The 22,205-nt window shown below is 39.1% G+C and overlaps 1 protein-coding gene across 2 annotated transcripts in view; it reads right to left on the reverse strand.

Annotated features, from left to right (window-relative positions):
• LOC143747331 (uncharacterized) overlaps positions 1-20,778 on the reverse strand; it is a 111,408-nt gene extending 90,630 nt beyond the window's left edge. For both annotated transcript variants that reach the window (XM_077240066.1, XM_077240067.1), the window contains exon 1: positions 20,700-20,778. In XM_077240066.1, coding sequence (XP_077096181.1) covers positions 20,700-20,704 — 5 coding nt within the window. In that variant the 5' untranslated portion in view covers positions 20,705-20,778. The remainder of the gene's footprint in view (positions 1-20,699) is intronic.
• Positions 20,779-22,205: the final 1,427 nt, after the last annotated feature.

Here is a 22,205-nt window from a genome sequence, read left to right on the forward strand (position 1 = left end):
AGAGTTCTCTCATAAACTGTTAACACTTACATGCGTAAGTTTTTTTTTAAAGAGATATCTCACCCAAAAATGTTAAATTCTGTCACCATTTACTAGCCATCAAGTTGTTCCTAACCTATATGAATTTCTTTCTTCTGATGAACACGAAAAGAAGATATTTTGAAGAATGTCGGTAACCAAAAAGTTGACTTATTTTCTCTATACTTTGAAAGTCAAAGGGGTCCATCAACTGTTTGGATACCTATAGTCTACAAAATATCTTCTTTTGTGTTCAGCAGAAGAAATAAATTCATACAGGTTTGGAAAAACTTAAGGGTGAGTAAATGACAGAATTTTCATTTTTGGTTGAACTATCCCTTTAAGGTGACCATTATTTTAGAATAGATCACCTTACTATTTCCATGGGGATATGTCAAGCTTGTAATGTGACATCACAGTAAGTGGCTGTTAAAATGGGAGAAGAATAGTGTAAACTATATAGTTGCCAACACAATGCGATTCTGACGTGACTAAACTAAAACAAGTTGTCAAATTATGTTTGAATTATTGCCACTTCTATAGACATCATCATTGTGTAGTGTTTCTTGTAGGTATGTGTATTTAAATGTCTGAAACATAAAATAAACATTATGCGGTAGAAAACAGCGAACAGTTCTGATATATGATTATCAGAGTGCTGAGCAAGTCTCGTTTTGGCTCAGCGCCAGCCAAAGCACAAAAACGGATTTGAGTTGATCAGTTGATCATGTGATGCACTGTTGTTCACAGTTGATCATGTGATGCAATGTTCTAATCACACTAGTGTGGTCACACGCTGCAAGGACCAGCCTAAAGTGAACACAACCGTGTGATAGTGCGTGTCAAAAAGGTTAAAGGGCAGTCACATTTTCCCTGAAATTAAGCCGTTTGAATAGAAATCGACATGATTGGGAATTATTTTTAATTTTCCCACACAGATTACAAAAAACATTCAAGTTGTTCATGCAAATGCACGTGTTGGCCAACAGAAATCTGCTAGAAATGTTGCTAATGTGCCCACACCTTAATGGACAACCCAAATAGAACTAGGACATATTTTCTGTAAATAAAGTTAAAAATGTGTTTATTTTTCACACAATACTATCCCATGATTTTAGAAGACTTTAAATATGGTCCTTTTGTGTACATTTTGAAGCTTGAAACACCTCAGCAAATGCCAGAGAAGTCAAAGAAGTATTAATGCAACAGAAAAGGGAACCCAAAACATACAGAAAAAAAGTAAGCCCCCCAATGTCACACACCAAAAACATACTGTCACATTTGGCTGTAGTGAGCACACGCACACTCAAATTTTTCAGAATCTCTTTTGCGTTCGGCAGAAGAAAGGAAGACAAACCGGTTCACAATGACATGAGGATGAGTACATAATGACAGAAATATGTTTTAGAACTTTTCATTTAAAAGATAAAAAAATGTAGTGAACAAGCAAGACATTTTTGAAGGGAATGTTTGGAGATAATGCAGTGTAATGCCAAAGAAATGCTGCATTTAATGAGTTGGATCACCTTGAAACTGCACGTAACAGCTCTCTATGGTGGCAAACTGTCCAAATGATACTCAGGTGAGGTGATTAGAACGGGCCGCCTCTGCTGATGAGTGTTTTACGGATCTCTGTTTTCAGGGAGTGCTGTAAACTCCTTTGAAGTGGTCATTTATCTCATTTTTAAAAACACATTCATTTTCGCTCCAACTGGTGCTTTAGCACGTCAGGTCACACCAACCTCGATTTTTTTTTTTTTTCTGTCAGTTTTCACAGTAAACATCATTAAACGCACCAGACGGCTGGTTACGAGCATATCTAGCACTGGTTCTGCTCGAAACAATCACATATTTTTAATTATATGTTATTATATTTTTATATAGTATATTTTTCATTACGTAATTACAAAATCCCGAAACAACAACTGAAAGGTACTAATCAAAGTCTGACTCAGGGATAATTGGAAAGACGCCGTAACCATCTGTGTCTTATACCTGCGCGGAAAACCGTATCGCAGCTGGAAACACTACAGCAAAAATATCAAACCTTATTCTTTCAAAATACCAGATTTCCCTTCCTCTCTTTGCACCTGCAATAATTGCACCACAATGGAGGTACTGTACGTAGCACAACATTTTGCTGTAAAAATAAATAAATAACGGTAAACAGCAGCTTTCAGCTCGTTTTTTCCCCCTGCTTTTTCTCAGTACATGCACAAGTAATGAGGGGCTACCTGTAATTACATCCAGCTGCTGTCTTCCCTGACGAACGCTAATTGCCAATAATGATTTTGGAGTGCTGTAAAATTCGCAGGCTGGGCTCTGGCATCGTGGTGGGGAGCCCTTTTACCACTGAGAAACAACGCTAATCTCAGCCGCTGACTTATCGCGAATCTGCACTCACCTGTTTGCCATCACTTTCATGAGCTGATAACAGGTTTATTGAAGTCATAATGCACAGGTGGGGGTTTAAAGTCCCATTCGGACGTGAGGCATTGTGAAAGCTTCTGCATGGGGTGGGAAAAAGCTGGGATTAGCTGGTATGATAGTTGAGGACGCTAATGAGATGTCTGTAATTAAAAGGCAACTGTAACTGGTAATTAATAAATTGTTGTGTTGAAAGGGTGTGTGGTAACAATCCATAAGCATGGTTGGGTACATTTGGATGAGTCTAACACACAGAGGAGAGGAAAAAAACATATCTCGATTTGTAGAGCGTAAGGCTTTCAGGAATCTGACAATATTTGAGTTATTGTTTAGTTCAAATTTACTCTGAAAAAAAGCAAGTTGGTACAGAACTTGACTACCTAGTGGTACGACAGCTCATAACAGCACCAACTGGCACTTTCTTTGCATGGTGGATTTGGAATAACTAGTCCATGGAATGACATCTTGACTATTGTAACTGCCTTTTCATTGGCCTACCCACAAAAACCGTCGCCAGATTACAATACATCCAAAATTAAGCAGCCAGAGTTCTCACTAAAACCAAAACTGTTTGCTCATATCACTCTCATCCCATTTTGACTTAAAGAAACTTTTTCAAATATTACCTTTCATGCAGTGTGTAATATAGCTCTTTGTGAATGTGCAAGGTCTGCAAAGTTTTAAGGATCAAATTGCATGACAAATCACGTTATTGTCTCCTGTGAAACAAGTCGTCATCAATTCCAGACTCACTTCCTGTTACATACCTACGTAATAACAACGTAACAGATTTGCATAATGCCAGCAAACAATGTCTACTTTGACCCGCCCTCAAACACTGTAGTTGTAACCGAGGCCTGGAAGGTTTGATTCGTGATGTCGACGGACGAGGAAGAGCGCTGGAATTCATACGGAAAAACCGACACCGTCGTTCCTTTTCGTATCACTGTGTATCAGGCATAGAGGAAGCCTCCAGAGCTGAAATTCAGATATGGTAATAGGCGTTTCATTTCCTACACATGCTGTCAGCGGTAGACAATACTTACAGACCAACACTTGTTCAAACAAGGGACTATGCTAAATGTGTTACTTGTTTCCTAATGTGGCTTTTTTTAATGATTTATTTTTTTTCTATTTAAACTTAATGTTAATTTACTGTTAATTGCTAGAAAAATGAGAAACACAATAAAAAAAAAAAAAAAACTTGTGACTTTCCCCAAACATTGGTTGCAGGGTTTCTAAAATTGCTCCTGTAATATTTAGTTCGACCATCAATGTTTTCTGAAGGTCAAGAATCTCATTTAACCTCAAATTAATCAAATATTCATTTTAGGAGTTTCAGGCCCTATTTTGTAGCCCATTCATGCAAAGGGTCAGTCACTTTCCTTTTATTTGACCTCCCTATAAAACTGCCATAACAATAATTTAAAAGCTCATTTTCTATTATTCCAGCCGGTCTCTGTCCAATGCCCTTGTGACATGAGACACCCAGTGGGAGAAAATATCTCTGAACAGCTTTCATCTTTATCTGCTGCTCTATTGATTATTCTCTTCAGAGCTTTTGCTCATTGACGAGATAAAAATAAGCACATAATAATACTGTGCTGTACGTGTCAAAGGTCTGGTTATAAGAAACCTTGTAGAATTTATGAAGGCCTCCTTGCCGCTATAGAAAAGAGGCAACTAAATTCGAAGTAAACTAAGTCTTAACTAAAATTTGTTGCCAAAGTTAATCCAGTTTTCCTACTTGTGCAACATTACAAAGTCCAATAATATATGATATTGTATTATATGAATATGTGTTAGATATATAATATGCTATAAGCAAAACTTCAATGGGGGCCATGCAAGAGACAAGGAACAAGTAATTTATTATTAAGGGAAATTAGCTTAAGATATATTATTAATTAGAAGTAATTTTCCATCAATTTCTTAACCCAGTCATTCTCAGTAGCACTCGCATACTGAACACCTGCCACAGGTACTATGTCAAAATCATACTTTAAAGATCTAGCTAAAAAAATCTGCTATTTAATTGCACTTAATATTTTTTTTAACTGCAGCAATAACTAATGAAATCAGTAGAATGACGAGATTCTTATTAAAAGTAACTTTGATGAACACATTTTGAAAAGTGACCCATTTAATCCTCATTTTCTTAATTTCCCAAAGATGGAAGTTGTAGGAGAGACTAGATGTTATTACTATATTAATACAGCATTTTAATACAACACATTATTATAAAAGGAAATGTGGCACAGAGACCTTGGAAATATGTACTTCTGAATATCTTTTTCCTGCAAAATTGCCTACAGTTATTAAAATGTAATAGTAATTGCGTAAAAGACCAAAACAAAAGTATAATAATAATACCTTAAAATTCATGGACATTTAGAAAAAGAAAGTATATAAATGTTACATAACAGGAAGGATCTAGAAAAAATGATGTCACCAATATGAAATAAAAATGTGTATCTCACGCTAGTCACACATCAACCCACTGACTTTTATGAACGTATGATGTTTAAGACGGTGGACCTTTGAACATGAGGGGCTGTGGGAACCATTTAAAATAACACCCAGTAAAGTAAGTTATCTTATCTACACCGCCATGCATTTCAAAGGTTTACATATTTATTGTTATGTGCCCAGAGAGCAGTAAATTGCGTGGGGTTGTGTGTTTATAGAGGAATAATTGCAATTGTACAAGCGTAACTGCCACCTTTACTATCATATCAAACATTCCTCAGTGCCTCTGCTTATCACTTTTTGTCTCTTTCCACTTATAAATATGACAGTTTTATCAAAAGCAAGTATGTTTTAGATCTTTTACAAAAGATACAAGTGATCTATATAGTGAAAAGTGTAATAGAAACGCTTTGAGGTGTGTCTTAGAAGAAGAAAAAAAGAGTGAGAAAGAAATACTTGTCAAACTTGACATTCAGGGCCAAGAGGGAGGGTTTATCAAAAAAAGAGGGATGTAAACTATGGACATAAACAAGGAGGGCAGACTTTACTTACCAATTTTAATACTGACCATTTTAATGACAATTAATTCAGTTTACTTTCATAGTTTCTCTCATTGCTAGTGAACCATGATGAATGGTTAAATTCGGCGAAATGCGATACGTAGCTGATGGTCTTACAGTTCTACACGCTGTCCAAATAACATCTCCTTCTTCATCCGAACAGCGGTTCTCTTTCCTCATTTCCAACCTGCTTGGAGACTCAAGTGAAACGGCCTTGGATTCTGAATCTTGGCAGGCTCTCAGGAAATTAAATTTAATATGGGGATGTGCAGAGTGGGGAAAAAAACATCAGTGGTAATTGGAACGGAAGGATCTGGGTGGGGTGGTGGGGGTTTGTAGAAATTGAGATGTTGTCACCCAGTCGTCCCTATCATCGCCAGGGCACTGAGGAAAAGCAATTAGGGAGTCAGGGGAGGATGTCAGGGATTTCTACGCAATCCAAAGGAGCAGAACGCAGGGCGACCAGGGGGCCGCGACTGTTAGTGGGGTGCTGCGTAATTGGGGCTGGGGGTGACAGATTGAAATCATTAAGGCTTCGTGTTTGTTTAACTGTGCTTTTGCGTTTAATGAGTAGACCTGCCTATTAATTTCCACTGTAAATCAAGATTCCTCGCCTCCATGATCGCACTGGCAGAATTGCTTGCGTAAAAAAACATAAAATGATCCTTAATACGGTTAGGGCTGTTAGGGATCAAATGCGTTTATGGGAATCTTGGACGTGCTGTACTGGTCCTGTTACAATGCGAATATTACAATAGGCCTAATGGTGGAGTCGTGGGCCGCTATGTGCCGGTTTTCAAGGACATCCCCTGGCACAAAACAATGAGATTAATACCAGTCTTTCTCTTGTTCTAATGAAGGCGTGCAGAGATAAAAAATGGGCCAGCTCTGATTGATGCGGAGAGCTATGGAAAATTTAAAACTTCCGACAATTTGAGGGAGAACACATTTGGAGGCCATTCATCAGGTCCTTTTTCCCCTTGTCCAATAAAGTTGGCCATATCTCTCCATGACGCTGGCCTCAACCATCATGGTCTGAATCAGATGGTAGATTACGCTACTGAAAACCATCGTCCCAGAGGCTCTCCGCTCCCGCCATCGAGAAAGAAGAGAAAAGAGGGGGAAAAGAGGGGAGTGAAAATGACTGTGGCTCGGCAGGGGGGCCCATGCTAATGAACAGGTGGTGTGGGAGAGGGAAGGTTAAGCCCGTTCGGGTGGGTGTCTCTGGAACCCCGTGCTGCGTGGACAGATGTGCGGACGGGCGCTCCTCATCCCCCGCCTGTTCTGCCAAGCCAGTAGCCTGTGTTCAAAATGCTCTCATTTATCCCTCTTTGTTCTTTGTTATTTTTGGACTGGCTCACGGGCAGCCAAATTGTGTCTCTCCGAGGAAAATCATGTCTTCTCCTTTCTATCGCATTTGTTCTTCTCCATGTGTATTGCAGAACAATGTTGCAGAATTCTGCATGACACTTGGCTCAAAGTGACAATGGTGTAAAAATGTGTATAAAGAACCCAATATGGGCTTTTGTTCCCATTGCCAGGAAGCTTAGAAAGCCACGCACAGCACAATAGTGTTGAAAACGAGGGCTGTCACATGAAGACTTTTGACCTTGCGGATGAGAACAGGAAGTGGGCGCTAAACTGAAGCTGCTAAACCTGCTAGGGTTGGATCACGATGGTCGACTAGAGGATTAGCCAAGATCTAGGGCCAGATTTACTAACAGCTTGCACCAGCACAAACCCTATTTTGATGTTAAAAAACTACTGTCAGGATTTACTAAAGACTCACAGTGAAAAATGTAAATTGAAAAGGTGTGGACAGTCATTTTTGGAGCTGACCTTATTGCATATGCATTTGTAGGAGTTTCTCTTTCAGAAGCTACATTTATGGGAGGAGAGTATTTAAATGAATCACACAATGTGAAGGTTGTTAATAAGGTGTGTGTTAGTCACTTTACTTGTATTTGTGTCATTATTTACCGCCCAAAAAAAGAATGTCTTTAGCCAGATGCCAATTTGTGCAGCTCTTGGTAAATTGCATTGGTCATATGGAAATTATACGGCTGCTTCTGTTCTTTAAGTTGTGCGTCATCAGTAGATCACGTGCAGAATTTTCCACTCTCATTGGCGCTTCTTTGGAATTACTCTCACGCCAATTTGCCCTGTTTAGTAAATCTGGTCCTTAGATTCAGTTTTGATGTTTGTAGCAGAAGTTATATGCTATGCTATGGTTAGATTAGACAGTTTTCATGCTAAGACTTTCTGAAAAACATCTTTGTATCCCTTTACACTACCAGACAAGTAAAAACCATACACAATCTCAGACATCTTTAAAATGTTACATTGCATCTCACACAGTTTTTTCATCATCCTGCCACAAATTATGCATTTTTGAGAAACTATGTCAAATTAAAGTCGGCATGAAATGGAAAAGGCAATCTTTTCTCCCATTTCTTACTTGTTGTGAATAGGGATGTGCGCATTGACTAATTTGAAAGTCGCTTAAACAGATGTTTTTTAAACGACTAGTCTATAAGTAAAAAAACCTCTAAATACTTGTGTATATATGATCCATTTGAGCACTCAATCTATAAATCAAACAGTAAAATCCAATAATAAATGTCGCTAAACGCCAAATGTCGCTAAACGCGAATGAAGCTCATTCTGATTCTGATGCTCAGTTATCTTTCGGAGGTAAAGTGAATATGAGATGGGCATTTGCTTGCTTCGGTTATCACACCTACACGCACGTGCTGAATATGGTTAAGTATGGCTTTAGTGGAATTATGCCAAGTTTGAAATGGCACAGCTTACATAAAACTTTTCTGTTTTATTTCTAATTCAAAATACTCCAGCACCTTGTTTGTCTTTCGAGCGGTCATTTCTGTGCTCTCCGTGAGTGACACAAAGAAAATGCATCTGAGGTAAAATAAAAAGATGAGGCCCAACCTCTTAAGGTATTATTTTTCCAAGTGTTTTATTTTAATGTGCTATTTAAAATGCTTTTAAGTATGGAACTTAGGTGTTAATTGCTAAAATCTCATGTGAGTGCAAATCCAGCATATAATGGTCCTGTCCTCAATTATTTATATCATCCTCATCTAATAATTTATAATAAACTTCATGATTCCATAAAAACAATAAGAATTGTCCATATTGTTTTCTTGGTCACTTTAAAACTAGTCCAACTTATTTTGTTATTCCATTGCACTCTCTCTAGCGGTTTTTAAATGCAAGAACGTTAAAAAGAAACATGTCCATTCAGGGTCAAGTAAACCCAAAACTGGACTAATCATACAGACTTCTTTAAATGAAAATTTCACTAAAAAAATTAAAATTCAGTCATCATTTAGTAACAAAAAAGACAAAATATTTTGTGTCAATACATTAAAAGTCAGTAGGATCCAATGGTGCTTTGGACTCCATTGATTTTCAGTAAATGGACAAAAATAGTTCTTCAAATAGAATTCTTCAAAATATCTTCCTCATAATAAGGGTGGGAAAATAATGATAGAATGTTAATATTTGGATGTAATATCCCTTCAAGGTCAGATAGTCATCTAGTTATTCAGGCAACCCACCAACTAGTCTTGATTTATAGCATATTGTAGTTTTGCATATAAACGGATCAGTGTTGGACAGTTAGAAGCTTCAGCAGGTGTCACTTCAAATATATTCAGTCTCTCAGTGTGATTGATTAATCAAAACGCTAAAGTACTGTGGTAAAGTGGCGGTTGCCTCAACTGCGGAAAAAACAAAACTGTCTGAATGATGAGAGATACCGTGATCAGATGGGGAATCAGACAGTGCGAGTGTGAGTCAGGGTGGAAATCACCTGCTTGCTGTTGTCTCTAAAGCTGCCTGAACTCTGCACCTGCCACCACGACGGAGGAGGAAAAATCAGTTAACAGAGTTACAACTCCTCTCATGTGCTCCTCACATTACCCTCTGAGTCAGGCTACTGGCCCAGGCCTGCAAGTTTCATTTTGAAGCACACATGAAAAGGAGAACGAAACCCCCGCTCGCCACAACAAGCTGAGTAAATGACAACTCGTGCTTGTGTCGCACAATACGCCGCCGCACAAAAAGCGAAAGAAAAAAAAGCGAACAACCCAAAACTGCTGTCGCCGTTTTTTGGCGAGCGCAGGCAAGGCTGGAGGTCAGTGGGGATTTTTGGAAGTTTTTTTTTCTGTCGCCTGACACCCACTCAGCATGCCCGTTCTTTGAGCGAGGCGGCACGGCCACCTGCTTGCATTGTGGCCGGCAGCTTTGGAGCGCGGCAGGGGGGCCTGCAGGGACGGCCGAGCACGCAACATGTTCCGGCGAGTTTGTTTGGAAACCGGCGGGCTGGGCCAGCGCTGATCAGGGGGAGGACGAAGCCAAGCACAGCTGACAGACACGACACGCCCACTCTCTCACTCACAGTCACTCTCTCACCACCGGCTGTCTCGTTCTACATCAGCTTTTTTCCCCCCTTGCGCTCCCTTCCTCCCTGGCAGGGGTCTGAAATCACACTTTAATTGGCCATTCTTTGCAGTCTGACCGTCACCGCTTGTTTTTTTTGTGTCCCACAGGTGTGATGTCATCACTAATGGCCCAGGCAGAGTGCAGGTGAATCTTTATGGTCTCATTATCTTTGTGGTTTAACTGACAAGAGCGGCCCACCTGAACAAGTCTCTGTACTCCCCTATGACTAATTTACAGTCAGCTATATATTACCGTGCCACTGCTAAATGGTCCGCCGCGGGAGCGGCATGACCAGATATTCAAAAACAGCTCTCATGTGCCACAGTGTCATATAATCACGATAGTATAAGTGATGCGTTTTATTTTGATAATTTATTAGAACATGTAGTTATCTTGTTCCAGATGTCCATGAGGAGAGGTTTTACTTAATTGTAAAGCACTTATTCACGCATAATTCAAATATGAATGGGAGGATATACCTGCACTTCTAATGGTCAAAAACACAATATGCAAAATATCACATAAACTACATATCTGTTCCAAAATGTTGTGAGCTGCCTGCCTAGGCAACATTTTAAGGCCTTGTCCAAACTAATACATTTTCGTTTGAAAACGCATCTTATTTTTCTTTCCTTTTTGGCCTTCCGTCCACATGAAGACGCTTTCCCAAATGGATACATTTGAAAACGTAGTTTTCGCTTTGTAGTGTGGACTGTGAAAACTGAGGTATTTGAAAACAATGATGCATGTTTAGTCATGTGAGGCATATTGAGATATTATTGCTATTGTGACTGTTATGTGCCATTCACTTCCACTCTGTTGCTAAAGATATGTTACTTTGTACACTCTTCATATCGCAGTCTTGCAAAAATGACAGAAACATGTGAGCTGTTGCGTTTTAGACCATAGATATAATGGTGACTGAATGCGACCTGGAAGCATCAATGAATGGTGAGATATATTTCTTTAAAAAAATAATCCTGCCAGAAGGATAGCATACGCAGTAAGGTGAATTTAGCGCTTGGTTGAGAAAGTTTTGGAAAACACTAGTGTGGACGGAGAACGTTTTGAAACGATACCCGTTTTGAAATGCATCCGGATTAATGGCACTAACCATATGAAGCCTTCTAAACAGTTATTTTAGTATTACTGAGATACTATTATAGTTTTTTAATATTTCATTTACAGATAAGGCGACTACATTGTGACAAACTTATGAAAACTTAGAAATGTGTAAGAGTATAAATATACAATTTATTACTTACATTTCATAAAATCCAGAAAGATATTGATAAAGTAGTTCATTCGTATTAAATAAATTGTTAAATTTGACCTAATATTTGTGTGAGCTATATGAATTTTTATGTAATTAGCTTAGCAACATGCTAACATCAAACTTGAATCAATTGTGAGTTGAGTCTCCCTGCTGATAAAACTAAGCTGGCTTGCTGGTTTCCAAGCCTTTCAGGTTGGTCTTTCAAATGCGTTTTGAGCTTAGCACCGTCTTGGCATGCAAAAAGCCAGTTTATCCAGGCTGCAGACCAGTTAAGACAGTACGCTGGATTGCTGGTTTTAGCTTTTCTAGGTCTCCCTGTCTGCCAAGCTAGTGTTTAGCTGGATGGATAGCTGGTTTCCTAGCTTGAATAACTGAAAAATAAGAGAAACCCCCTTAAAACCAGCCAAACAGACCAGACTGATCAGAGATTTGCGAGGCATGCATGTTGCTTCATGGTGAAGGAAAGCAAACACCTCATACAGATCTTCTGATGTCTGAAAAGACAAGCTGAAGTTGCATCTGATCTCCAATCACAACCTTGAAACGGAAACTTTCCATCCTGCATTATGTAAAGAATGACATTCAAACCATCACTCTTCAAATGTCACTGCAGATGCCCCCTGATAAACATAGTCAACATTGTCAGTGCATGTATTTATGATACATCATTGTCTCTTGTCATATCAGTCACTCTTTGTCATTTCTCAGCACATGTTCAGGCAGTGCTTTTAAATGCCACCTGATTCCACCCACGTTAAAGTTGTGATTTCTCTCACCATAACAATCAGTATACAAACATGCATATCTATATACAGACTATACAGTCATTTCGAGAATCAAACCTGGTGCTGTAAGGAAGGACAGGAGCTTAGTGAAATGAGAGAGCGAGAGAGATTAGAGAAAGCCCTCTGGGGTAAAACACCTGGCCAGCAGAGGCACGGGCCAGAAGAGATGAAAGAGTGTGAGAGCAGCTTTTTGATACTCCTCTTCAAAGCCGTAACAGAAGAGAAAGTCTCCCGGAAGACTGCGCTCACCTGCTATATCTGGCGCAGCAGGCTTCCGGAGTGTTCTGCACCACACAACTTTTGCTTTTCTTTTCTTTCTTTTTGGTAGAGCAAGGTCTTCCTCTTCCTCTACTTTTTCTTTCTCTTTTCCTCCACAGCAAGGGAAAGCACCCTTTTTCTGCTTTTCAAATGAATACTTAAAATAGTGTGAGCACTCGAGGTATACAAGACAGTTACACTACAGAGCTCTTTTTCTAAATTTCGAAAAAGTCATTCATTCTAGGAGCACTTTTGTCAAATTATTTGTCAATAAAAATTTATTGTTATGCCCTGCTGCATTTTGGCTGATCAGATCACAAGTAGACGAGGGAGACACATTCCCGTTTACACCTGGTGTTTTAATCCATCTCTTTTGTTTTCTGTCTGTTTAATGTAAAATTCCTGATTTTATCAAGGGGAGAGTCTATGGGTGGGTAAATGTATGGGCTTTCAAATAAGCTAGAACAATTTACATATATAAACACGTCCGGAGAAGACAGAAAAACATACGTAAAGCAGCAGCTTTCGTGTACGCTCTGATATCCGCAAGACCAGTGAGTGCGTGCTAGAAATCAGGAATGGTAAAAGAACATTGTGCTTGGTACGTTTTTCATCCTCAAACCAAACTTGGGTCTTCGGCAGACAAAGTTTAAATCCAGTCTGGATAGCAAACTTCCCATAAAGTTTCACTTTGAAAGCAATCCGGTGGAATGCATTTTCGACTACCTCTGGAAATGGTTGAAAGTGGACAAGCTCAAAACGTTTTAGACCCTGTTTACACCTGTATTTAGCATCCGCCACTTGTGATCGGACTGACGAAAACGCACCTTAATACCAGGTGTAAACAGGGCCTTAAGCATGCAGACTATTATAAACCAGTAGACTTATACTCAGTGATAAAAGAAACAAAAAAAACATTTTGACTTCTCAAAAACTTTATGTTTATTCAATATTTTCGCATTTAACAATAATTTACAAAATAATTATTTTATTTTAGGGGCTAATTAAATGACATTTATTAATCAGCATATCCTGTAATTTGATTTTAAGCAATGTCCAATCAAGTTTAAAAATACAAGTTTAAAGTTTTATCTTTTTAGAACTAAATGTCACAAAACAAATCTGTGGGATGCATAAAATAGAAACTTGATATAATAAGCACATTCTATGATAATTTTCCCACCTTAACTTCACTCCCTGCTTTCTCCGAACCCCAAAATACCAATAATATACCAATAATAACATGATTCTCCCCCTCCACACCTGAAACACGGCCCGAAAAACATTTGCACACACGACCCAAGCTTGTTAAACACAGAATCTACTTTTGTGTCTCACAAGTGATAAAGCATTAAAGCAGCGGGGGGTGTGCGGGGAAATGGAGGTAACATCTATTATTGCTTTTTTTCCTTTCCTTTTCCTTTTCTCCCCCGTTTGTAAGCCTGTGAGGCAAGCCAATTATTGCACAATCTCACTTTTTTATTGTTCCCAGCTGCTGAAATGATTTCTAAATGTCAGTAAGATGCAACATTTCCTGTGGAGTTACTGACAGTAATCACTTCCCCTCCCAGCGTTGCAGTCTTTAATATGAATACACTACAGAGCAGCCCGCCCTCTACACTTTACACAAGGCCTTCTCCATTTTCTTTATTGGATTCCTCTCTCTCTAAACCCAATCACGCTAAACACACACACTGCATCATTTTCTCATTGAGTGACTGCACCTCCTGGCACATTCTGTAATAATAAAGCTTCCTGTCTAGATCTGTTTCTACATCACAGTTGTGTTCGGCGAGACCCCGTATCATGGCAGGGGGCTCTTAGGATTGATTACAGCCTTTTGCTGATGGACGCCTACTCTTTGTAATTCCTTTATTTAGTTGTCATCAAAAAAAGTTGGACATAAAAACGCAGTTATCTAGCAGTCATGAAGTTGTAAGTTAATTGGTGAAATGGCAGCCCTATGATGGATGCAAACGCCGTTGTGCATGTAATACAGTGGTTGGTTGTCTCCGGCACCAGTGCGGTCTGGGAATGTGCCCAGCGGATGGAAGTGGGAAAGTGGAGGAAGAATTATTTTAGTGAGACACTGGTGCCTAGGTAACAAGACCAAGTGAGAGACAGACAAAGAAAGAGAGGTTACAGTGCTCCTTTATAAAGCTAAAACTTTATTAAGGCTTAAAGGCGAAAAAATGAAAAAAATGAAAATTATATCATCAATTGCTCACTCTCAATGTTTTTTTCCCCTGAAATATATAAAAGTGCAGTTCATACATTTGATGAATGATGACCTAATTAAACTTATTCTATGATAAGCATGTTTTTAATTTCTGAATTAAAATAAATTTGATATATAACTAAAATTTTGTCACAAATGTCACTGATTGACCCTCTTATCATTCCAAACCAGTGACTTACCATCTTCTGTAGAACACAAAGGTAAATTTTTTTACCACTCTTTTTAATTTCAAGTAGTGAATATTTTTTCTTATGCTTCAAAGAGGATGAAAAAGCACTATAAAACATCATAAAAAACTCAATCAAACTTAAAAAATTAAGTTATCTTTTGTGTTCAAAATAATAATGAAACTCAGGGGTAAATAAACAGCTTTTTTGGCATATCCCTTTAAATGCCATGTTAATTCCTTGGGGAAAAAAAATCTGAAGCTTTTGCATACGGTAAAGTACGTCGTTAAATAACACGATGATAAAATGCATTCCATCAAAGCAGACATATTGACAAATATCCAAGCGTCAGCCAAATAGAGGATGTTTATCCGGGATAAGAAACAAGACGTCTTACAAGAGACACAGCTGTCACTTACCAGGGAACCAAACACATGCGCACACACATAAACAGACAAACTGGCGCGTAACCTTAGCAAGAGGTTGAGGATGTCTAGGACTGGGTATGCAAACAAACATTCCTGCGATTTTCTGCCTTTGTGCTGGTACCTTGTTAGTAAGGGTGATCATAAAGAGCTTGCAGGGCTGTTTGATCTGGCGAAAACATAATACTCTTGCCATTTTCTCTCCCCATTTCACACCCACATGTGGCATAAAGAGAATTATTCATTGTTTTCCACCGAGCAACAAAGGTCTGGCAGCTCAAAGAGCATCTGCCTTCAACGTCGTTCGTTTGCGTCTCGTCTGGATTCACAGCCATTGATGGTTTAGGGCTGAAGTGGGTAATTTTTTCCTCTGTTAAAATGTTTTACTATCCCAGATTATATGTGCTCTAAGCGATGTCACGCGTTTTTTAGGCCAAAAAATTTTTTGTCACATACAGCAAACATCTCCTCACTATCCGCTAGCTGCCTGTCCCCTAGACACACCGTATAAAAACGCGGTCTCTGTAGACACCCGAGGCTCCACAAACGGCAACAAAAACAAACAATAGCAACCCGCGCCACGAAACATAAACTGTTCCAGCCAAAGAAGGATTTGGGGGGTTAGTGTGCATACACATAAAGGGGGGTGTGGAGGAGAGAGAAGCATGAAGAGAGAAGTTTGAATTATACTCTCTTTAAGTTTGACATGGCCGACACACGACCAAAGAAACGACGTTCCGATGAACAAACAGCAAAGAGGGAAAAGGATAAGAAACGCGCGGAGTCCCGAATTTACATCGGAGAAGCCTTCGAAAGTTGGCAAGAACTCCGCCGGTGTTCTGACGATTCATGCTACCCATCGAGATGTGCTACTTACTGGTTATGCGCATGTGCAGACTAGGGATAGGCATTCGATTAAATTTTCTTGGTCGATCGTCAGGAGAATTAACGATCGACTATCGATTAATCATTAATATTTTTATATTCAAATTCATTATTTATTTAACTTTTTATAAATTAAAAATGCAATGAAAATACAAAAATACAGCGTGTTTTTCCTCGATTAGATTAAACGATAACTTAACCAAAAACATAATAATACTTAGATCTGACATGTTTTGTCAAAATGTAACTCAAACCTATCCAAGAGTCGAGAAAAAGGGTGAGAGAGATTAGCCTACCTACTGTAACAATCAATTAGGCTAGGCTGCTTAAAGGTGCAATGTGTAAAAATTTTGAGTATCTATTAACAGAAATGCAATATGACATCCATAACTATGTGTTCAGTGGTGTATAAAGAACTTACTTAATAAACTGTAATGTTTTTATTACCTTAGAATGAGGCATTTATATCTACATAGGCGCGGGAATCCCCTTCTATGAAGGTAGACATATTGTGACGCCATGTATCTACCGTAGCCGACAGCGAACAAACAGCGTTACAGAGCGCGTTTCGTCACTACCTTGAAAGAGAAGCCGCAGAAAGCTAGTAGCTAGCCAGGGGGATGCGGAGGCGCGCGCTGTTACAATCCCGTTATTTTTGCCGCACGCACCTTTGGGTTCATGCGGACGCGTCCAGTATAAACAAGGCTTAACGCTTTAACCAGCTCAGCCACAGTAACAGCTCATATTAGCCAGCTAAACTTTTACTACCCTGTTATAGTTTTTAGAAATATATAGTTGCATAGTTTCATGTGGTTCTTCTCCATCGCTGTATTATGGGCTTGCTATGTGGGGAGAAATATGCTGGTTACGTTCGTGAGACAATCAACTAATTACTATTATTATATTACGTATTAAGACCCTTGATCCTTACCTGACTATGGCTTTGTAAACTTTATCCATGATGTGGTTTGTAATGGACTGTGGTACAGAAACTTGGTTTACTCTGGCTATTCTCTGCCGTCTCAGACGACGATGTTTGTCCCGTTTTAGCCACCGTAGCTTCTTCGAAAGGGAGGGGTGAGCGGTGGGCTGAGCCCTTAGTGTAAACTCGCAACCGAACCGCTAGATGTCGCTAAAAGTCACACACTGCACCTTTAACAAAGCCTCATAAAAAAATAACTAGTAATTCACATACAACTTCTTCACCAGTCTACTGATTTTTGTTGAGAAAGATAAGCATGTTGATGACATTATCTGGGGTCAGACGGGAACGCAACCTGACCATCAAGCCTCGTTTAAGCCTTGTTTATACTCGACGCGTCCGCAAGAGCGCGAATGTGCGTGCGGCAAAATGACGTCATTGCGGTGTGGGCGGTCGTGCGCGTTTGGTGCGCAAGACCCCATTTCGCCTCGCGGTGTGCACGGCACTTTTTGTAACATCACGCGTGGCGCCGCATCCGAAGATGAACGACTTCGAGCCGAATCTGGCCGAACTGGTACGTCTGTACCAGCATGTTTATGATCCTTCTATACACAGATACATTTGCATTGATGGGCGACCATAAAAGCCTCTCATTTTGTGAATAGGATCACATTTGCATTAAGGACCCAGTTTGCACTTGTCTAAAGTAACTGCTTACATAATAAGCCTACAAAAGCAGAAGTAAGCCCTGCTGATGAAATTAAGGTTTAAACACTCTTCAATAAGGCTTCAGTTGTTTAACTAGTTTGTACAAAAAAGTACAATAAACCTACTGCATTAATTACTCTTTTAATATGAATCAGGTATTAATAAACTACTAATAAACGGCAAACTACTTCTTCACTGCTGATTCCTGGTGGTTTAGAGGAGAATGACTCCGAGTCTCCCCCTTTCGTTTCACATAATAGCACAACGGTGAGCGCGTCAAGTATAAACGCCTCGTCCGTTTGGAGAGGTGCGCGCGCAGTCAGCTGAGTCGCCTGTGAAACACCGAATACTGCAATGACGTCATTTTTGCCGCGCTCACCTTCACGCTCGTGCGGACGCGTCGAGTGTAAACAAGGCTTCAGTCCAGCCGCTGAAAACACCCGCTCTGGGGGGACTGACGTTGCCGGGATGCACAGGTACCATACCTCCGCGCTAACTTGACCAGCCAGGGGAACACGTTCACTTTCCACTCACACTACCACGCAGCAGGATTAGTTTAAAGGGTAACTAAACACTAAAACAACTTTTTTTAGTTAATTATCTGTAAGAATGGAGCTTCATAAATGCTGTTCATTGATTCGAGTAAATTTTTTGACATTTGGGTATAAAGTGTTTTAATTTTCAAATATATGGTGTAAAAACGTCTGAGTGCTGCCCTCTTCAGGTTAAACGGAAAGCTCCTGCAGTAGGAATACTCTCTGACGTCACTCTGTCACGCCCTTGGTGCGAGCTCACCACGCCCTTGGCAGCCCCTGGTATAAAAGCATCTGGTTCCGTCAAAACTACTGTAGCGAGTCAGGACTTGGAATTAGAAGTATTGAAAACGATCATGATAGATACTGTATATATTAGCATCTAGTTAGCATAGCATTTATATAGTTATTTAGATTATTTTGTGTAGCCTAGGTAGTTAATCTCGCCTATCGCTCCAGAGTGCAACCTGCATTTTACGTGGGATTGCTTCTCCAACTAAATGGAGGTGGAAATGGGCTTCTCCACACAGCTCGCGCTGCCAAACGCTGCTCTTCATACCTCTTCCTGCATGAACTCCACCACCGCAGCGGCGTCATGATGTGAGTGAGCATATATTTTAATCACAATTTATGTTCCTTCTTATTGGGCTAAAGTTAATCCTCTGGTGTCGACAAACGCGCCGGCGCAATTTGCTGATTATTTTTTTCACATAGCAGCGAAATATAATTAACGTAATAGTAATAATAATCCTGGAAAAAATTACCTCAAAATGACTGAATATAAGAATAATCGGATGCCGATCGCGATGCGGGAGTTAAGACCGCAGTTTGAGCTGGTGTCCACAGACATTTCACCCTCCTCCACTTCAGGTGAAGGTGGGGGAGAAAAGTTCTCGACTTCAAGTGACCGCTCTGTCGCAAAGCTACTTGCGTCACTCCATTTTAGCTAGTTTGACAGCAGCTGTCACTGCTGGTCTCAGGTGCACGCCCCCCCGCTCAGCCCCGCCCTCGGTTCGTCGCCACTATCTCCGCTGGGCTCTGCCCACTTTTCCAGCATTTTTCAAATATTGCCAGTGGGTGGAGTCAGGCTTTGACCAGGGGTTTAGTTACCCTTTAATGATAATCAATAAAAAATTAACGTGATCGACGAAATTCTTAGTGATCAATAATCGATCGTTGATTGATCATGCCCATCCCTAGTGCAGACTAATTTTTCTTCTGCTTACCACGCCTATAAATCAATGCATCCTTGCTGTGGAGACTTGGAGGAAACTTTGACCGGTCAAAGATGAATATTTGATGATAATTTTTACTTTTCACACCGTTTTAAAAATAAAAACAGTACAGTATACAGTACTCATAACTTTGAATTTGATCATAATTGTATTTCATATAATAATTTCATTTTTACTTGTTATATCAAATGTGATAATTGCTAGTTCATTTAAAATATCAAAATATGCTCCCCATACACTTACCCTGATTTAAATGAAATAACGATGTCATAATATTGTGAGATTTACACCATTATGGAAACAATAGAGAATGAATTGACATTCTCTGCTATCGATTCGCGCTACGGTAGCATTTTTCGACAAGGCAGCACAAATCGTCAAAACACCGGCGGGCTTCCAATCCGACAACAAGGTAGCTCTGTTTTTGCTGGACAGGTGGTAAATCAATTTTTAGGACGTTCATGTTCGCCTAACCAACATAAGGATATAATTAGCCAGAACTATGCATTTAGCGCTAACTTTGGTGAATACAACATTTAGGTTTCTAGCAGCTAGCGATCGATTATAAATGATCAAGCCAACTCACAGTAGGGCGACAGTTTGTGTGAATGATTGTTTTCACCTACTGTTTGTTATGAATTTGAATGTTCATTTTATAGGCTATTGAAAACTTTGACTAAATTTGTTTACGACGGAGCCGTTGTTTATGCTCACTGGGAAACGCGAAGCTAAAGTTATCTTATTATTATTGCGTCCTTGTATGGGCACGGAAGGGAGGGGGAGGAGTCGGGATGAGGAGGAGGGATGGTCTTCGTTTTGTTTGACAATACTTTGAACGTCAAAAAGAAGTGACGTCACCCGACATCGCTTAGAGCACCTTTAATATGTAAATATAAGTAAGCTATTTATAAGGGTCGATATCCCTAAAAATAGCATTAACACTGCAGCTCTGTGCTACTACTAAAACAAAACTAAATGCTTTTGTTTGACTAGCCCAACAACAACATTCATTCAAACAAATGACGTTAGTTTGTGGGCGGGGCTATTTGTTTGGCCAACCAATGGTACAAGACAGAGGATTGTTCGGGAAACCTGTTCGAAAACAGTTTTTGTGTTGGAAGTTCCATTTAGTGATGCAAGTGGCACTTAAAATAGACACTTCAACTTTGAGAAAGAAAGTAAAATAATTTTTTGGTTTACATTTCAGGGCTTTTTAACCACAATAAACACAGCAGTCAATACATGTGAGTCCCTAATACAGGTTTTACAGACTCTTAAAATACTAGGTGGTTCTTTAATTCTCGTTTTAGAATGGAAAGTCTCACCTCATTGTTTTGTAAAGTATTTCTCCTGAAACCGTTCCCGCTTCACCACTTCCTTGTTATTTTTGAGTGGTTTTCAGCTGGATGCCCCAGGATCACTGTCTTTGTATTTGTTTCTGTTTGTCAACATTCTGTTTGTTGAACATCATGATTTGTTAATCGTGTGTGTCAGGATACAAGACGATGACATCAATAATTACAGCAAATACATCTTGATGTCTAACAAGGGACATTTCCAATATGAAACACCCCCCAAAAAGTCCCCCATCTTGTCTGAGTCACCTTCAGACGAACTCATAAAAAAAGATATCAAAATATCAGGGGATTTCTCATGACAATGATTAGAAGCATAATAATTCAAATCTTGAAACTCTTGTTTATACATTCAGACATTTAGGGATCACTCTCTGTACCCTGAATATCAAGTGTAAGCCAAAGACAGGCCGTGACTTGTGCCAAGCCTCATCACTAAGTCACAAAATTCATTACAACACACACCTTGAGTTCTGTCTAGACGAGTGTACCCGCTCTGACTGTGAGTGTCTGGCTTTGACTTGGATGCTGGATGTCTCTGGTCGTTCTTTGCAAGCAGGATGAGTGCACTGGCCGTAACCCTTCACACAGGCACACTGAGCTCTGCTCATTGCCAGACTCACACCAGCAATCCCATTAGCCAGAGACAGATGATAGTGTTCAAATCAACAATGAGGCAGAATAGCTCTGGTCTCACCATCACTGTGTGATGTTATTGCTTTTATTTGAAAAATGATGGTTATTTGGCTGTATAGGTTTCCAATTTTTTATTACGCACCCCTACATTCCCTATTGAGTTGCCCTTAACCGATACCGAATATGTCCAGAAATGTGTTCCTTTGGACATATATTACATTTGTATTGTTTAGCATTATTACTAATATTACTAAAATTGTCTTAATGATAAGAATAATAAATAATAAAAATAAATTTACTTTCAAGATTTTTTGTCTTTATTGTTATAATTATTAACTTCTGGAAATGTAATTTATTAAAATTAATAATAAAAATGATAATAAGAACAATAATAATAATAATAATAATAATAATAGTAATAATAATAATAATAATTACTATTACTAATAGTAAGAACAAAAACAACTAATAAATAATTTATTATTATATAATTAATATAAGCATTTATTTATTATTCATGTTTTTGTTGTTATTATTGTTGTTACTACTATTAGTAGTAGTAATTATTACTATTATTTAATAATAATAATAATAATTATTATTATTATTATAGGAATTTCTTGAATTTAAACTTGCCTAGAGTATGATAAACAAGAAAACGGTGTGAAGAGCAATTAATTACAGAAAACTGACCAATGAAAATAAAACAAAAGACTACATCATGGGAACAAAATGAGACAGAAGGAAACAGAAACAACAAAGCAAAAGCAGAGTGCTGAGAAAACAGGAAACACACACAAGAATATTTGAGTAAATCAACAGCAGAAGGAGAGAATCATT

Source organism: Siphateles boraxobius, unplaced genomic scaffold (genome assembly GCF_051911475.1).
Source record: "Siphateles boraxobius isolate OS27281-9 unplaced genomic scaffold, OSU_SipBor_1 22, whole genome shotgun sequence".
NCBI classification, from domain to species: Eukaryota; Metazoa; Chordata; class Actinopteri; order Cypriniformes; family Leuciscidae; genus Siphateles; species Siphateles boraxobius.